At 43.9% G+C, this 17,117-nt stretch overlaps 1 protein-coding gene across 10 annotated transcripts in view; it reads left to right on the top strand.

Moving 5' to 3' along the window:
* Positions 1-681: 681 nt before the first annotated feature.
* Positions 682-17,117, top strand: part of DYNC2I1 (dynein 2 intermediate chain 1) — a 56,524-nt gene continuing 40,088 nt past the window's right edge. For 2 of the 10 annotated variants that reach the window (XM_044392243.3, XM_048213077.2), the window contains exons 1-5: positions 814-8,165; positions 9,287-9,340; positions 10,727-11,150; positions 13,606-13,697; positions 15,917-16,225. In XM_044392243.3, coding sequence (XP_044248178.2) covers positions 10,796-11,150; positions 13,606-13,697; positions 15,917-16,225 — 756 coding nt within the window. In that variant the 5' untranslated portion in view covers positions 814-8,165; positions 9,287-9,340; positions 10,727-10,795. Of the gene's footprint in view, positions 8,166-9,286; positions 9,341-10,726; positions 11,151-13,605; positions 13,698-15,916; positions 16,226-17,117 lie in introns of those variants that run through there. The other 8 variants (XM_057304398.1, XM_057304399.1, XM_026479241.4 and 5 more) reach the window with 7 other exon arrangements.

A 17,117-nucleotide genomic window follows, 5' to 3' on the forward strand; every position in this document is an offset into this window, starting at 1 on the left:
AAAAATCATTCTTTCAACAATTACATTTTCAAATACTTTATGATTCCCAGTATCTTACAGGGTATTATCAAGTGACACACATGGGAAAATAATTTCTAAGGTACTAAGCCATAGACAGATGAAAAGCCCTTCTCCTAATCCGTATATTTGCTAAGTCTAGTTCGGGCCCGCTTAATTTTCTTGCTTTTAAGAGGTGGGAAGTGAGACTGCTTCTTGATGCTACTTCGGGACCTGAGTATAACGCCCTCCAAGTACCTGGTCGGTGGGCTCTGAGGATACAGGCACCCGGGAATTGGAGTTTAGCCGTTTAAGTAGCAGTCGGCTCAGCAGCGTGCCTCAGTTTGTCTAGCGACGCTGCTCAGCTCCGGTCCTCCCAGCAGGCCGGAGGGTCAGCCCAGCTTAGTTCCCGCACCGAGGCCCGCGCCCCCACCCAACCGAACGCTGACGGGACAGGAGACCTCAGCCGCGCCCCCCTATCTTTCCGCCCCACCGAGCGCGGGTGACGGTGGTGTATTTTATGTGTTGGGGGATTGCTCACCCGGGGTAGCAATCGCTCGGCCCTCCGTTGCTTCTGCCTGTCGCTTGCGGAGCCAGGGATGCTCCCGTGCGCCGGGTCGGCCGCGGGGCATTCTGGGACATCGGTGGCTCGGCGCTCATCATTTCATGCCTGTCGATTGGTTGGAGCGGGAGAGGCGAGAGAGCGCTAGGGCAGCCGCGCGGCACGCCGGGACAGCGGTCGATCGGCGCTCCGCTGCTCGCGCCTGCCAGTTGCTAGGAGCCGGGAACGCCGGCCGGCGGTCCGGGCCTGAGAGCTGCGATGGAGCCTGGGAAGGTGGGTGCGAGCGGGCGGCGCGCGGGGCGGGTCCGGGGGTCGCCCATGGCCCCGGACCGCACGGTCGTCGGTGTCCTGGCCTCCCTCCCGCCGCGGTCCTGTCGTGCGCTGGGCGGTGTAGGAGTTGCTTCCGGGAGGCGTGCGGCAGGATGCGCGCGTCGTCGTCAGCCGGGCCGCGGCGTGGAGGAGTATTAGTCCCGGAGCGGTGGACCCTCGAGTGAGGGGCGGTGTTGCCCTGCAGGGGGTCACCCCTCCCAGTCTGAATGGCGTTGGCACGGCCGTTCCAGGCGGGACGACGCGCCTTCCTGCACTCACTGTACGGCGGAGACGCATGTCCAGTCGCGCTCCGCGGGACGGACGCCCAGCCGCAGGGACTGGGAATGCAGTTAAGTTGCTGGGGTTTGAGTTCTGGCTTCTGTGTTTACTTGCGTGATGTCGGAAAACTGGCTTAACATGTCTTATTTTCTAGTTCATAAAGTTGAGACGGTAATAGTAGCAACTTCATAGGTGTTTATGTGGAGTAAATGAGATTGTACAATAGAGGTGCGTATGGAGTGCTTAAAACATTGCTACTAACAGTCAATAAATGTTTTCTATTATTTTTTCCGTGTATTGATTCATGAACACTAAAAGGTGAGGGTTTTAGTTTGCACACATTTGCTACTTTTCCTTCTATTATTTTTGTTTTTTTCTATCATTTACTTTTAAAATGTTAAATAATATTCTTTATTTCTATTTTGTATTATGTGAACTTTAGATAGTATCTTTTAACTTCCCACTGGTTAGGATTAGGAAATTAGTATCCTACACTACCCTCCGTCTATCTTTTAAGTCCTCCAACTTCCTGGCCCCTGTCATCTTCTGTACCATTCCCTTTTGTTTTCATAAGTCATTATTAGTTTACATTTTCTGTGGGGTTTTTTTTATAGGCTGATTTTTGAAGTGAAAAACCAATACATACTATATAAGCAGTGTTCACTGTAGAACTAAGTAGTGTGAATGGACCAATAGAGAAAATGCAGCCCTGTATCCATCAACTTGTGCTGCTCAAGAACTATGTTCCTGGAATAAATTTTCTTACCTTCGATTAATTGTACCACAGAGTAGTTTACTTCATATTTGGATCATGCCTCTCTTAAATGGTCCTTTGATTTTCTTGTAGTTTGTATTTGCCTTCTCTTTCACAAAGCATATGCCTTTTTTCTTAACCTTATCACCTAACGTATTTTAGCTTATCAATAAGTCATATTATCTGTTTAATAAAATCTACTTTAAGAAATTCTTTCCAGAGTTCGCTGACTTTCTGTTCTAATCAGGACTAATTTTTTTTCTAGACTTTCTCAGAGCAATCATCTGGGAATTTCTTTTCTTTGTACATTTGGATTAGATCTGTTTTTTGGATCCAGTGTCATCAGCATTCTTGAAATCGCCCCTTTTTTCCCTGGAGTAAATCCTCAAGTACTTTTTAAATAAGGTTATGTAGGAAGGAAGCTATACTTCAACAAAGTCATTATTATACTGATACACTTGTTTGAGACTTTGGCTTAGCATAGAATTCTAGGATCAGAATTAATTTCTCCAGGACTTTGAAGATTTATTTATTTATTTATTTGAGAGAGAGAGCGCAGAGTGGGGGAGGGGCAGAAGAAGAGGGAGAGCGAGAAGCAGACACCCCACTGAGTGTGGAGCCTGATGTGGGGCTCAGTCTTAGGATTCTGAGATCATGACCTGAGCCGAAGTCAGGTGCTTAACTGACCTAGGCACCCAGGTGCCGCATAATTTCTCCAGGACTTTGAAGGCATTCTGCTTTCATCATCTAGCAACCAGTTTGGTTGATGAGATATTTTTGTAAATAACGTTTTCTTTCTTTCCAAAAGATTTAAGATCTTTGTCCTTGGTGTTCTGGACATATATGGTAGTATGTCTGTTGTGAGTCTTTTTTTTCATTCATTATTTTTGACATTCAATGATCCGTTAAAATGAAAATGCAAGTCTACCTTTATTTCTGGGACATTTTTTCTATTCTATATTTCTTTCTTTCTCTTTTCCCCCATTCTTTCTGGAACTCTGATTCAGTCTCCTGTTAGATGTTGAATTCATGGCTCATATTTTCCATCTCCTTGACTTTCTTTTTCTATATTCTGATTTCTCCAGCTTTATTGTTAGCTTCATCTACTTAATTGTTAATTCTAATTTAATTAATTAATTTTGAAAGCAAAGAACTTTTATTACTTGTTACAAATAAAGAGGGAGATAGCTCTTTTTTTCTTTCTTTCTTTCTTTCTTTTTTATTTTTTTAGATTTTATATATTAGAGCACAAGCAGGGGGAGCAGCAGGCACAGGGAGAGGGAGGAGCAGGCTCCCTGCTGAGCAGGGAGCCTGATGAGGGGCTTGATCCCAGGACTCTGGGATCATGACCTGAGCTGAAGGCAGACACTTAACTGACTGAGCCACTCAGGTGTCATTTTTAAAAAGATTTATTTATTTATTTGAGAGGGGGCGGGTAGGGTGGAGGGAGAGGAAGAGAGAATCTCAAGCAAACTCCTCACTGATACAGAATCCCACATGGGGCTCCATCCCACAACTCTAAGATCACAACTAGAGCTGAAACCACGAGTCAGCTGCTTAACCAGCTGCACCACCCAGGCACCCCAAAGAGGAAGATAGCTCTTAAAGCACTGTCTCCTCTTGGGGTTAGAGCAGGAAGCTTTTTTTTTTAATTATTATTAAAAAAACTAAAAAATTTTATTCCAGTATAGTTAACATACAGTGTTGTATCAATTTCAGATATACGGTATAGTGATTCAACAATTTCATACAGCACGCAGTGCTTATCAAGACAAGTGCACTCCTTAATCCCCATCACCAAGCTAACCCATCCCCTCACCCCTCCCCTCTGGTAACCATCAGTTCGTTCTCCATAATTAAGAGTGTTTCTTGATTTCTCTTTCTCTTTTTTTTCCCTTATGCTTTTTGTTTTGTTTCTTAAATTCACATATGAGTGAAATCATATGGTGTTTGTTTTTCTCTGACTGACTTGTTTCACTTAGCACAATACTCTCTAGTTCCATCCATGTCCTTGGATATGGTGAGATTTTATTCTTTTTTATGACTGAGTAATATCCCATTATGTATATATACATCTTCTTTTTCCATTCATCAATCAGTGGACACTGGGGCTGTTTCTATAATTTGACTGGTGTAGATAATGCTGCTATAAACATGGGATGCATGTATCCCTTTGAATTAGTATTCTTTTTTTAAATAAAGGTTTTTATTTATTTCCTTGGGTCATTTTCTTTTAGGGTCATTTTCTCCATTTGTCTTTCTTGAGTCTTCTCTTTCTTATGTCAGTGTTTTCTCAACTGTCTGATTGACTTTTCGTATTTATGAATGAGGCACCAGGTTTATTAAAGTTTTTTGAGTAGTAGGGGTTTGCTCTGCTGGTTCCCTCTCAGTCTTCTCCCTGAATTGTTTGTAAAGGCCTTGTTCTTAACCACTGAGGTCGGATTATAGAGCAGGCACAGAGATTACTCAGGCTTTTCACTCCCCAAACCATTTAATTATCAGAAGCATATTTCTCTATTGGATCCCACCCAGATATGTTCTCTCTTATGTCTTTTTGTGATTCTGGCTGACATAGTTCACCTAGTTGATTAGATTTTGCATTACTTTGAATTATTTTGGGGGTTGTTTTCTAGTACATATTTATAAAATAAACATTTCCAAATAGCAAAAGGAACTATTTCCTGACAGCTAATGAACCCTCATATTAGGTTCTCCTTTGCAAGTTGGTCATTAACTTTTTAGGAAGTTAATCTACTGGTCATTAGAGCCTTGTTATGCAATTATTATAGTGCTACAGAATTAGTGTATTTTGTTCCATAAAGTCAAGGGAAGGGTAAAACCTCTATGCAGTGATTGGAATAAAATTGTACTGGACTTTTTGGTGTTGTTTATTGTAACTTTATCTTGCACCCAGCTTTTCCTTAGGTTTGTGTCAGTATGTTTATCTGCTGACATCACTTGCATCACTAATATAACCACTTTTGTGTTCTTTATTTCTACTAAGATCATAACCAGTTTCAGTATTTGTAGCTATTTTTAGGAATCTAAGACGTAATGGTGTATTTGCTGGCTTTACACCTGCCTGATAAAGGTAGTGACAGTTTCCAGTGTTAGTTCTTTAAAAACACTTTAGTTTACCTTGCTTCCAGTGTTTATGACTTTTATTAATTTCTATGCTCAATGAAAATCTTAGAAATTTCTAAATTTTTCTGTTACATACCAAACAATTGGTAATGTGTGAGTTTATTATGAAATTTATTAATCATAGCTTGAAAGATATAAACACATATGTATAGATAAATATATGTATCTATATGTACTTAGATTATCCTCAGAAGAAAATAAATTTCTCGTCTTTCTTTTTAAATGTTGATACGAAATTTGAATCGCTGTGTTACAGCCATTCACTGTTAACTGCTGTTAACTACTTAGGTCGGTGCAGTGCTGCTTCACTCTGTTTTTAGAAAGGCTGCATGTTCTAGGGCAAGTAACCTGGGCTCTCGGAGAGCTGGTCCTCACTAACCCACTTATAAGGTTCTCCTGCATGAAGAGACCTGACTAACATTTAGGGGCTTCTGGCAGCCTAACGCTATGTCCCTGTGATGACCCAGTCCCCTTTGAGTTCCTGTCTGGCAAAGCCCAGGGCTGTCAGAATAGCAGTGTGTTTGGCCAACACCTGGATAGGCCCTTTCTAGTGCATTTACGGTTTTTCATCCTTCCTCTGTCCTTCTGAGATGTCTGTGTGTCTACAACCCAGGAGAGTTTCTCTCTAGGACCTGAAAGCCATCCTGGAAATGGGATCCTCAGGAGGGAAGAGGCCTCTGCCTCCAGGTCTCTATGGGAAGGTAGGCTCCTGACTTCTATAGCTGCCAGCCTGCAGACACAGCTGGCCTGGCTGCATTTATGCTGACCACCCCGGCGTGATTTTTTCTTCCCCAGCTGCTCCGTTTAATGCGCCCAGCCACCCCTGCACAGATGGGAATGGAGCTCTGCTATCCCCTGCTGTCGGCAGTTTGTCTTTGACCCTCTCCCCACACTACTAATCTGCAGTCAACTCCAGAAAGGACTCGGTCTGTGGTCAGCCTCCCCCTTACAAGTCAGACTCAGTGCCATCTGAGCTTAGGTGTCCTATGCCTGGTGCAGCATTTGCACATTAGGACTCTTGTTTGCAGATACACGCACCCACAACCTAGAGTTTGTCATCTGGAACGTTAGAAATGACCTGCACATTCTCATCCAGGCTGTGTGCCTGTTGTTGTGTTAACAAGCAGGGATTATAGGGAATAGCAGTGGAGCAACTAGTAATCCAGTTTACTTGAGTATTGAGCCACCAAAAATTTGTTTCTAAGTAATTGAATTTGATAATTTAAAACATTTTCTAGCATTAAGGGGTAATTTTAAAAAAGACAGTCAAAGGTAAATTATGTCTCATTCCTAAAGCTGTGTGTGAGCCAGCCTCCCCTCTTTGCATCTTGCAATAAATGCACTAGTTAGTCTGTTGCTTTGTGGGCTTGGTAGGCCACCCTTCCATGGCCTCCAGTGTCTTTGCTCATTCCAGCCTGTAATTCTGGGCATTCTTGCCATAAGGGACACCACCCCTGGGTGCTCTGAACTAGATCTCCTGGGTTAGACCAGTGGTGCTGTAGACACAGACCATGTGACTGCCACAGCATGGAAGTCTGGGCTGGGTTTAGGGCAAGAAAGAAATTGGATTTCTTTCATTTTAGGAAAATGTTACAAGAAGAAGTAGTAGGACTTAATGATGGGTTGCATCTGATCTGAGAATGCAATATCGGTGCCCTGTCCACCAGGCCAGTCGTGGGCCTGCAGCCCAGCCACTGAGGCCAGCAACCTGTATGCTGAGGGCAAGGGTGCTTAGCCGCCAGGTGTCAGGAGCTGTGGCAGCTGTTTTCAAACGATTTGTGGAAAACAAGACAACTTAGCACTTTAAGCCCTTATTAACATGCAACTAACCAGTTCAGCTGACATCTAGCTTTAATGTTTGGCAAGCGAGTGAGTGTTTGCTTAGCTGAGATGGTGCTGGGTGTTGAAGGCATCGGGTGGCTGCACAGTGCTGCCAATCCAGGACACCCTGGAAGCTCCTGGGTTGGGTGGTGTAACTGGTGGAAATTACATCCACTGAGGGCTTTGGAGACAGGTCCAGGTGGCTGAGCTGCTTAGTTGGGGCATGATGTTCTGGGGTCTATGTGCTTTGGGGAAACTGCTTTTTGGGAATAGGAAAGTGGGGCTTGAGGGATGGCTGGAGATAACAGGCCCAGAGCATTACCCTAAGAGTAAGACTCTGTCTTTCCTGCCTCTGAGTCTGGCTCAAGAATAAACAGTAAATAGTGTAATGAGAGAAAAGGACAGTGGCCCTGGAGGAGATATTCTGCAGCTCCTGCCTCCCGAAAGGATGATGGACGAGGTCCCCATGCTCCCACATCCTCCTCCTGGGTTCCCCAGAGAATTCCTTTGAGGTCTTGCTGTACTCTAGGGACAAACAGCACCACGAAGCTGTCTAAGGCTTTCCCTGCACAGTGCTTCGGAGAGCCTTGTGGTAAATGGGCATCATTCAGCTGGTTCACCAGGTGGCTTATGTGAGATGCTGCTGGGCTACAGCAGGGCTCTTTCTGGAGTCGCTGCTCATTTTATGCAGTGGACACAGCCCGGGGTCACCTGGTGACCTCCATGGAGTTGAACTCTCAGGTTTGCCTGTGTGTGGACCGAGTAAACCTGTAGCTTGAAGGGTTTGCTGTGTAGGCGGCTCCCCTCTTTTGTTTTCGTTTTCAGGGTGAGGTTTATTCCCCTTGTAGGGGAAAGCGCTGCCTTTCTATTCTGTACTTGGAGAGACCAAACTTTAACTGGTGTCTCTGTTCCACACAGGACAGGTGCTGAAATGCTGGTGGGTTTGGTCTTTAAGAGACCTGGGCCGAGTGGAGGGTAAAAAGACAAAAGACTCCTGGTCTGAAGCACTCTGTCGACGCATATGTATGCAGAGTCGCTAAAAATATGTGTGACACATGGGGACTGGGATAGAGCATGAGGGAGCTGTGTGTTATTTTATAACATAAACCATTCTTTTTTTTTTTTTTTTTAAACAACATACGACATTTAAAAGAGAAAAAAAGAAACAAAAATCTTTAGGGGTGAGCAAGGCCGTTTGCCTGATGTTCAAGTGCCCAAAGCTGGGTTGGTGAAAAAGGCAGAAGGAAGACGTTGTGGTCTGTCAGAGAGCTGTTGGCTTCAGGGTTTTTACCTGTCAACGTAAGTCATGCAATTTCAGCCAGCAGGAGGTCCAGTCCAGGGGCCCTGGCTGGTGCCTTTTCACTCTTTAGGGGTCTCTAGCTTTGTCCTCTCCCAGGGGCACACGGGCTCTCTGTTGAGTTTGTACCATTTGTTTGGAAAATGTCCTATGTAACCCTCTACACAGAGCAGTGAACTTGAGACAGAAAAAATTTCAGTGTTCAGAAACTATAAGTTGTAGCTATGCTAATTGCTGCTGATTATCTTACACCAAGTCTTGCTGAGGACCCATTTTGTTAAATCAACCAATTTATCAAAAAATACGATTTTCTCATTATAGTAGATCACAGTAAATTTTGTGGTTATAGTATATGTTGGCTAGATTCTTATAATTGATTGCTTTTTATTTATTTCTAGTTAGTGTATTTATGAACTATTGTGAACTGTTTATCTGTTTCCCTAATTTTCACATTACCAGGAAGATTTTTTGGTGGCTTATCCACGAATAAGTTTTTGTTTTTCATTTGTACTACATTCGCTTTAAATCTGAAACTTAAAATCTTACTTTTTTTGTACCCTCAAAGCAGTGTTTCTCAAAGGAAAAGTGAAATAATCCGGATAAATCTACCTTGTTGTCTATAGGAAGCACCCTTGATTAATTTGCTTAATGAGTTCCTTCAGGATCTAAATATGTCTTGCATGTGGCAGGTGAATTGTGTGTATGCTTATGGAGGAGTCATGTCGCTACATGCTCAGTACCTGGGGCGGGGGGCACAGCCTGTCAGGCAGGGACACTCCAGGACATCTGTGCCGTTGGCAGCCAGAAATGCTGCTGGGCAGTGGGACTGGGCACTGACAGCCATTGGGTGACATGGGGAAGGTGCGGAGTGTGTTTGACCTACACTTACGAAGTAGCCGGAGGAACACATTCTACACATTATTTATAGGTAATTTTAGACTAGAGAATAATTTTTTGAAAATGTGTATTACTATTACCTTTTCTTCTAGTAGGTAGTAATTTCTTGCATGTCAGGGACTAATTGCCATTGACTTAAATGGCCTAATGAAAAAGCAGCTCACTAGAGTGTACAAAATTAGTTTTTTAAATTTTAAAAATTCTAACTTTATGCTTTTCTTTTTAGAGAAGAACAAAGGATGATACTTGGAAAGCAGATGACCTCAGAAAACATCTTTCGGTACTGTATTGATTTGAGTTGGGGTCCTTTTGGAGCTCGGGCGATTTCTTGGGCAGTTTTTTACCGGCTTCTCAACTTTGCTTATGTGTGGCTCATTTCAGAAGTGTTTTTGACTTAGAGATAAAGCCGTATGGTTAATAGGTCTGGAACTTGGTGGGACAGGGTTGTCCCACTCAGCCCAGCATCCCAGCAGCTCCGTCAGGTTTCTCTTATGTGTTGGGGCTTGGGCCATGTGTGTCTGTGTGTGCGTGTATGTGTGTGGTGTGCACTGAATGCATGTGTGTGGAGTGTGTGCACATGTATATGTGCGTGTGGTGTATGTACACGTGTGTGGTTTCTCGGTGATATGTTTGCGTGTGTGTGTGCATGTATGTGTGTGCATGTGTCTCCGTGTGGTGTATGTGAAAGGAACGTTGGGCTGTGAAAGAGGGTAAAAGGAAACCCCCTTTGGAATGGAGTCGGTAGGCCAGCAGGGGCAGCGCGCAGGCTCTACCACTTCCTTGTCCACTGCAGACCCAACGGGAAGAGATGCATCTCCCAGGGGTACTATTTTACTATCCCGGCAGGAGGAAGGAAGATTTCCTCCTGCCCTGGCAACAGCTCAGCCAATGAGAGGCCACTACACTTCCCAGCTCCCAGTTTACACCAATGGACTTTCAGCTTATAGCAGCCCCTCCCAACTCCCCTCTCCTCTGTAGAAGAGCCTCCTCTCCTTTGTTCTGCAAAATCACCCATGGTTTTGCCATAGCTTAATTGTCCCAGATTGCAGTTCTCGGCCATTCCCGAATAAACCCATTTTTGCTGGCAGTTTTATTTCTAAGGTTAACGGGTTGAGATCAAGACCTCCTGAGAATTTTATAAGTCCTTGTTCTTTGAATGGAACCCAAGCTGTTGGTGTCTCAGAGACTTTAAGACGCAGCTTCAATATCCCTTTCTTTTTCTTTCTATTCCATGTAGTATTTCAGATTTGACTTGTCTGCAGACATGAATGTCTCAAATAAATGGGTGCCCATTGGCAGTCATAGAAATGCTCAGTCTGGGGCTCCTGGGTGGCTCAGTCGTTAAGCATCTGCCTTCAGCTCAGGGTGTGATCCCAGGGTCCTGGGATCGAGCCCCACATCAGGCTCCTCCGCTATGAGCCTGCTTCTTCCTCTCCCACTCCCCCTGCTTGTGTTCCCTCTCTCGCTGGCTGTCTCTCTCTCTGTCGAATAAATAAATTAAAAAAATCTTAAAAAAAAATGCTCAGTCTGATTTCACTTACTACGTATTCAGAGACTCTTCTTCCAGGCCCATCTTGCTGGGATGGAAAGCAGTTGAAGCTAGCATTAAGACCCCTCACTGAGTATGGCTCAGATTCTAAATTCTGCTTTTTTTCTCTTGGTTTAGGCTGCGCAATTGGGTAGTCCCAAGGAAGATAAGAAACACAGAGAAAAGAAGCTGCATAAGGAGTCAGAAATGGACCTCCCTGAATACAAAGAGCCCAAGCACAGGAACCCAGACCAAGACTCCAAGTACAGAGAGAGGCCTGGCGAGAGAGATGGCCACACCTCCAGGGAGAACCCTTACGGGGACAGAGACAGAGACAGAGAAAAGCAAAGGGAAAGGAAAAAGGACTCCAGAGACCGGGACAGAGAAAGGCATAAAGAGAAATACCGAGAACGGGACACAGAGAAGTCTCACAGTAAAGGAAAAGACAGGGACAAGGAGAGAGACCACAGAGCTAGGAGGGAGGAGCTCAGGCAGACGGCGGCCCACCATAGCCTGGTGGGCCGGCAGCTCCTGGACAGAACGGAGCGCAAGGTGCGAGCAGGTGCGTGTCTCCACTGTGGAACATCCGTGCAGCTCCTTATTCCCTCCTGAGGCACTGCTTAGCTGTTGGCTGCACCTTGTCAGTATTTCTCCGTAAAGGGCTTAGTGCTCAGGGGCATTTCCCTCTTTTGCAGTGCTCACTCATCGTTGTATTTTCTTTCGTGGTTTTCATAAATGTCTTAGCTTGACCTTGAAGGTATAGGCCTCTGTTGTGTGTGTGTGTGTGTGTGTGTGTGTACTTTTCACTGTTTTCTTTTTGACATTTTTAAAACTCCTTTCAGTGAATGAAAGGAGTAACAATTTTCTCATTATTTGCTGGAATTTTACTATTGAAACACATTTTAGACTACCTGACTGAAGCTCAGTCCATATTGTAAATAAAGAAAAATAATGCTCTTTAATAAGAAGCATTCCTCAAAAGTGTCAGTTTTATTCTAAGCAAGATTTAAATGTTTTTATCTAAATCCCAGGAATTCTAAGGTAAATGTGCATACTCCCCCCCCCACCACCATGTAAGTATCATCATATTTTTATGGTACAAATGGTATATGATTTTCTAAAAAATTCTGACTAGCTAATGTAAACAAAAAGGAATATATTTAAAGAATATATAGTAATTCTTAGAATCATCAGGAAGGCTTGAGGTCCTGGTTATGAACAGAACGGAAACCAAGGCTCCCTGTTCATGTTCCCCATTACGTACTGTTGCCTTCTGCTCTTGAGGCCACTGCGTGTGTCTGCACAGAGCCCGGCAGCAGGGCACCTCTTGGAGCGTGAGTGTGCATTTTTGTTGGGTAAGATGTACTTAGGGGTGGGGTTATGGGTTAGTGGGTCACCACTCAGCATGTTTAACAGCAACTATCTTACTCTCCATTGCCTCTTTTTAGGGTTATTATTTTGATGTTCTTGGTATGTATTTCTAATAACATTTTTTTTGTTCTCAGATCTTTTTTGGTTGCTACCTGATCTTGTTTTTTCAATGCATTATTGGTAGGAATAATTGTACAATTAGACTCTTTGACATTGCTTCCCTCTTCCTTGGCCATTTATGTGTCTCTTCCCCATCTCCTCTGAGCCTCCCCTTCTGTGAAGTGTGGCCTTGATCTTTGGACTATTTCTGCAGCTGCTCTCTCCCTCAGTGACTGCATCCTTTCTCATGATTATAAATACTAGTCATCTGTTCTTGATTTCCAAGTTCTGGTTCCCAGCTAGGTTTCATCCCTGAATTCTGGGCTTATATGTTCTCTTGTGCTTTGATGTCTGATAGACGTTGGAAACTTACTGGGTCCTGAACTGGGCTGCTGAAATCCCTGCAAATCCTGCTTCCCCAAAGCCTTACCCATTTCGGTTGATGGCAGCTGCATCCTTCCCTTCTTCAGGTTGGAAAACCCGGGAGTCACTCGGACCCCAGTCTTTCTCCTGCTGTCTACTGGAACCTGGCCCTTTGCTCCCTGCCGCTCCTGTCTCCCCCAGCCCCATTGGTTTGATCTCTTGTATTCCAGGCTCCCAGAATAGCAGTCAGTGCTCCACAAGCACTTTTTGAATGAATGAACTTTGTTTCAGTGATCTCTGTTTAATTTTGTCCTCATCTTTTAAATTATTGATTCTCTTAATTTTAAGCCTAATGACTTTTTTTTTTTTTAATCTTTGCAGATTCAAAAGTGAATCTCTAATTTCACTATCAGGGAGAGATCTCAAATTGTGGGTAGGGGTGCATGCTGGCAGGTGGGATGCACCTTGCCTCCTTATCACAGGGGCCTCCTCCATCCACTGTGCCCTCAGCAGTGGGCCCTGAGAGGTTCCCCCGTCGTCCCCGAGGCAGGCATTTCTTTCTTTGCCTCTGAGCACTTGGTGAGTGGGCCAGTTTTTCTTAGTGGACTAGGCTCTGTTTCCCTGAGCACCTGTGCCAGTGACCAGGTACTCAGATGGCGTGTGTATGGGCTGGTGCCCCTCTCGAGTTTCCAGGGGGTCAATCTGATCTTTTCCAGGTTGCCTCAGTGGCAGTTGCCATTATGATCTCCCTCTTTAGCCCATTTTAAGTTTAGATAGGGAACTTTTCATGCTTGATGTTGAAGGATGTGTTTTAATTGAAAAATATGTTTTCATATGTGTTAACATATACTATATAATAATGCAATATGTACAGTCAAGACTGCAGGGGCGCCTGGGTGGCTCAGTCATTAAGCGTCTGCCTTCGGCTCAGGGCGTGATCCCGGAGTCCTGGGATCGAGCCCCACATCAGGCTCCTCCGCTGGGAGCCTGCTTCTTCCTCTCCCACTCCCCCTGCTTGTGTTCCCTCTCTCGCTGGCTGTCTCTCTCTCTTTGTACAATGAATAAATAAAATCTTAAAAAAAAAAAAAAGAATATCTATAAAAAAAAAAAGACGGCAGCAAGATGTTAGGTCATTCTGACGTGCTGACATTTGGGAATGTTAAAAATCTGTTCTATTTTTGTAGTAAGCAAAGTGAGAACGGAAGAGAAGGAGAGGAGAGATGAAGACCCTGAGAGGGGGGAAGAAGAGAGAGAAAGACGATACAGAGAAAGAAAGGTACGTGGGCAAACCCAGGAAGGCTCTCTGGAGTCCGCAGAATAGAGGCTGTCACGCGTTGTTAGTAGAAGCATTTTTGGAAAGTCTTGTCACACAAGATTCAGGTCTGAGGAAGTTGTCAGCCACTTTTCCTTACAGATATGTGTTGTTATCTTTCCAGGAGAAATACATGGTGATTTTGGAAAATTTCGAAAATAGAAATAAATAATAAGAAGAAAATAAAAACAAATTCCACCCCAAGACAATTATTGATAATATTTAAGTATATATCCTAACAGAGTAGGTTTACATATACATTTCTGTATGTGTACATATATATCTATTTGTTTTCTTAAATTGGATTTTTACTCTTTTATAAACTTTAAACTAGATACACTTGGAACGTTTTTCTAAGTCATATTTCTCTATATTAATGGCTGCACAATATAGTGATATGGGTGTGTCATAGTTTTCTTGATATATCTGCTTTTTTTTGGACACTTAGGTTGCTTCTGAATTTTTTTTTTTATTATAAAGCCATCCATGGGGTAAAGTTTTTGTACTTATTCATAATTATTTTCCTATGATTAACTTCTGGAAACGAACTTGCTAGATGAAAGTAAATGTAAATGAACCCATTTGCTCGGCAGAAGAGCTGTCATTATTTACATCATCAGAGTATAACTCCCCATGTCCGAAGCAGCAGTTGGGCATGATCGTAATTTTTAATCTTTGCTAGTTTGATTCAGAACAAAGGAGTATTTCTGAGCATTTTAGGAAAGGGTTTACTGCCCTGTTGTTTGTTACTGCCTTTGTATGTTTGCTTACTTTCCTAATGGAGCATTTTAGTCTAAGTACTTTAAAGATGAACTCCCTGCTAGTTATTTCTGTTTCCATTTCTGTTTCGAATTTTGTTTGTGGGATCTTTTTTCTATAAGTAAGTTTAAAGTTAGGAAGTAGTCAAGTCTGTCTTCCATTGTTTCGGTTGTCGATACAATGCTCAGAGAGCCTTTCCCCACACCAGCATTATGTAAGTAGTCGCCTGTATTTTGTTCCAGGTCCTTATAATTTTTTTAAACACTTAAATCTTTAATCTGCATAGAATTGATTTTGGTGACAGGTGTGTGGTAGTAATCTAACTTTACGACTGAGGAGTTTGGTCATGGAGCTTGCCAGCATGTTTTTCTTTAGGAAGGTTATCCTGGCAGAGATTGGCAGAGTGGGTGGGAATCAGGTGAAGGAGAGGAGTCAGGAGGCTGTTGGGGGGCCGCGGGAGGGGTGGCAGGGGTGGGGACCACGGGGACTGAGCCAAAAAGGAGGTAAGGGCCCTGTGGCTGTAGAGTGATCAGTGATCCCCTGTTGGGTGTGAGTAGAGGAGGCCTTGGGTGGGAGGAAAGGGCAGTTTCATTTGGGGTTCAGCTGAGACATACTGATGATGCTCCCAAAACTGTGAGTCTGAGCCAAAAGTATGGCATGTTGGCAGCGAGTTCTGCAGAGAGCTGCGTGTCACCGTGTGATGGATGTCAGCAGTTACTACTGAGCACCCAAAGTGGTTTTGGGGAATCAGAGATGACTGAACAGTGGTGCCCAGTTTTAAGAATCTCCCTGGGGGGCAGCAGACATGTGAACTGCCAAGGACAGAGGTTGGCAGGGCACATGGCGCTCTGCTCACCGAAGTCACACATCTCTCAGGAGGGACTAGGGTTGGTGGAGTACAGGATGCATTCACAGTTGGGGAGAAGGTGACAAGAATGACAAGGATGTGACTGTAGATGAGGGCGGCATACTTGCCAGGCCGAGGAGTTTGGACGTGGTTTTCCATATCCGGGTGAAGCAGGAGTACAGTGTTGCCACTATCCTGTGCGTTGTGTGGCCAGAAGCGAGTTTTTCTTTCCAGAAGCACAACTTTATTTATTTATTTTTTTAAGATTTTATTTATTTATTTGACAGAGACAGCCAGCGAGAGAGGGAACACAAGCAGAGGGAGTGGGAGAGGAAGAAGCAGGCTCCCAGTGGAAGAGCCTGACGTGGGGCTCGATCCCAGAACGCTGGGATCACGCCCTGAGCCGAAGGCAGATGCTTAACGACTGCGCCACCTAGGCGCCCCTAGAAGCACAACTTTAGAGTCAGGATAGAGGAGTGAGGGCAATGCAGCTTCACTGCCTTTATCATGACACATGTGAAGGATGGCAGCCCATGTTTTGTATGCTCATGCATTTTTCAATCTGTCCCTTTCAAAGCTGCAGTACAGCGACGGTAAAGACAATCCTCTTAAGTATTGGCTGTATAAAGAAGAAGGTGAAAGGAGACACAGGAAGCAGAAAGAACCAGATCGTGAAAGGAAACATGGAGAAAAAAGCAGCACAAGGGAAAAAAAAGAAAAGTATCCAAAAGAAAAAAGTAATTCCTTCTCTGACAGGGAAGGGGAAGAAAGACACAAGGAAAAGCGACACAAGGAAGGCTTTCATTTTGGTGAAGAGAGGCACCACAGTAACACAGATAAAAAAGAGAGGTTGTCGAGAGAAGATCTTAAGAAAAGGGAGTCCAAGGTACCATTTCTGATGCTTCCTAGCCTTTGTAGTCCTCCTAAGACCAACACTCTTAGAGAAGAGTTTTATCTCCCTGTAGCCGGAGGATAAGACTTGTCACCTTGGTAAAAACGTGATTCACGTCTGTGTAATGTGATCAATGTAGAAAAATTGCTGATCTAGTAGGAAATATGAAGTCAGATTTTCTAATTATATTGTGAATGTACTTTCAACATATACTCAGAAATCTATCATAAAGTTGAAATTTTGAAGATGATATTAAGTGGAAAGTAAATGAATACTATAGCAAAATGTTTGAATCAGAATTAGTAGTATAAGTTTACAAAACAGACAGAACACAAAAATAAAACTATTGATTCCTAAGGGTCTAATTTTCCTCCCGTGTATATTGTTATAATTACTGCAATTGCGTAATATTTTCCTATATTAATTGTATCTTTTGTTCTCATGTATATGCTTTCTGCTGTGCTGTTTTTCCAGACTCTGAAGCGAAGTGGTTTCATTCTCCTGTTTCTTTCTTTCTTTTTTTTTTTTTTTAAGACTTTATTTATTTATCTGACAGAGATAGAGAAAGCCAGCGAGAGAGGGAACACAAGCAGGGGGAGTGGGAGAGGAAGAAGCAGCCTCATAGCGGAGCAGCCTGATGTGGGGCTTGATCCCATAACGCCGGGATCACGCCCTGAGCCGAAGGCAGACGCTTAACCGCTGTGCCACCCAGGTGCCCCCATTCTCCTGTTTCTTGGTGGTGCTCCCTTTAAGGTGGAAGCAAAGTGAGGGTCAGGTGCTATGAGGCTCAGGAGGGTCAGGCCTTCAGGGGCAGAGACTGGGACGTGTGATTGACTGGTGCCATCCATGAAAGTATGTGTATGTGTTTTTGAGGAGTGTTTGTTAA

This window comes from Ursus arctos, unplaced genomic scaffold, assembly GCF_023065955.2.
Source record: "Ursus arctos isolate Adak ecotype North America unplaced genomic scaffold, UrsArc2.0 scaffold_3, whole genome shotgun sequence".
Classification (NCBI taxonomy): Eukaryota; Metazoa; Chordata; class Mammalia; order Carnivora; family Ursidae; genus Ursus; species Ursus arctos.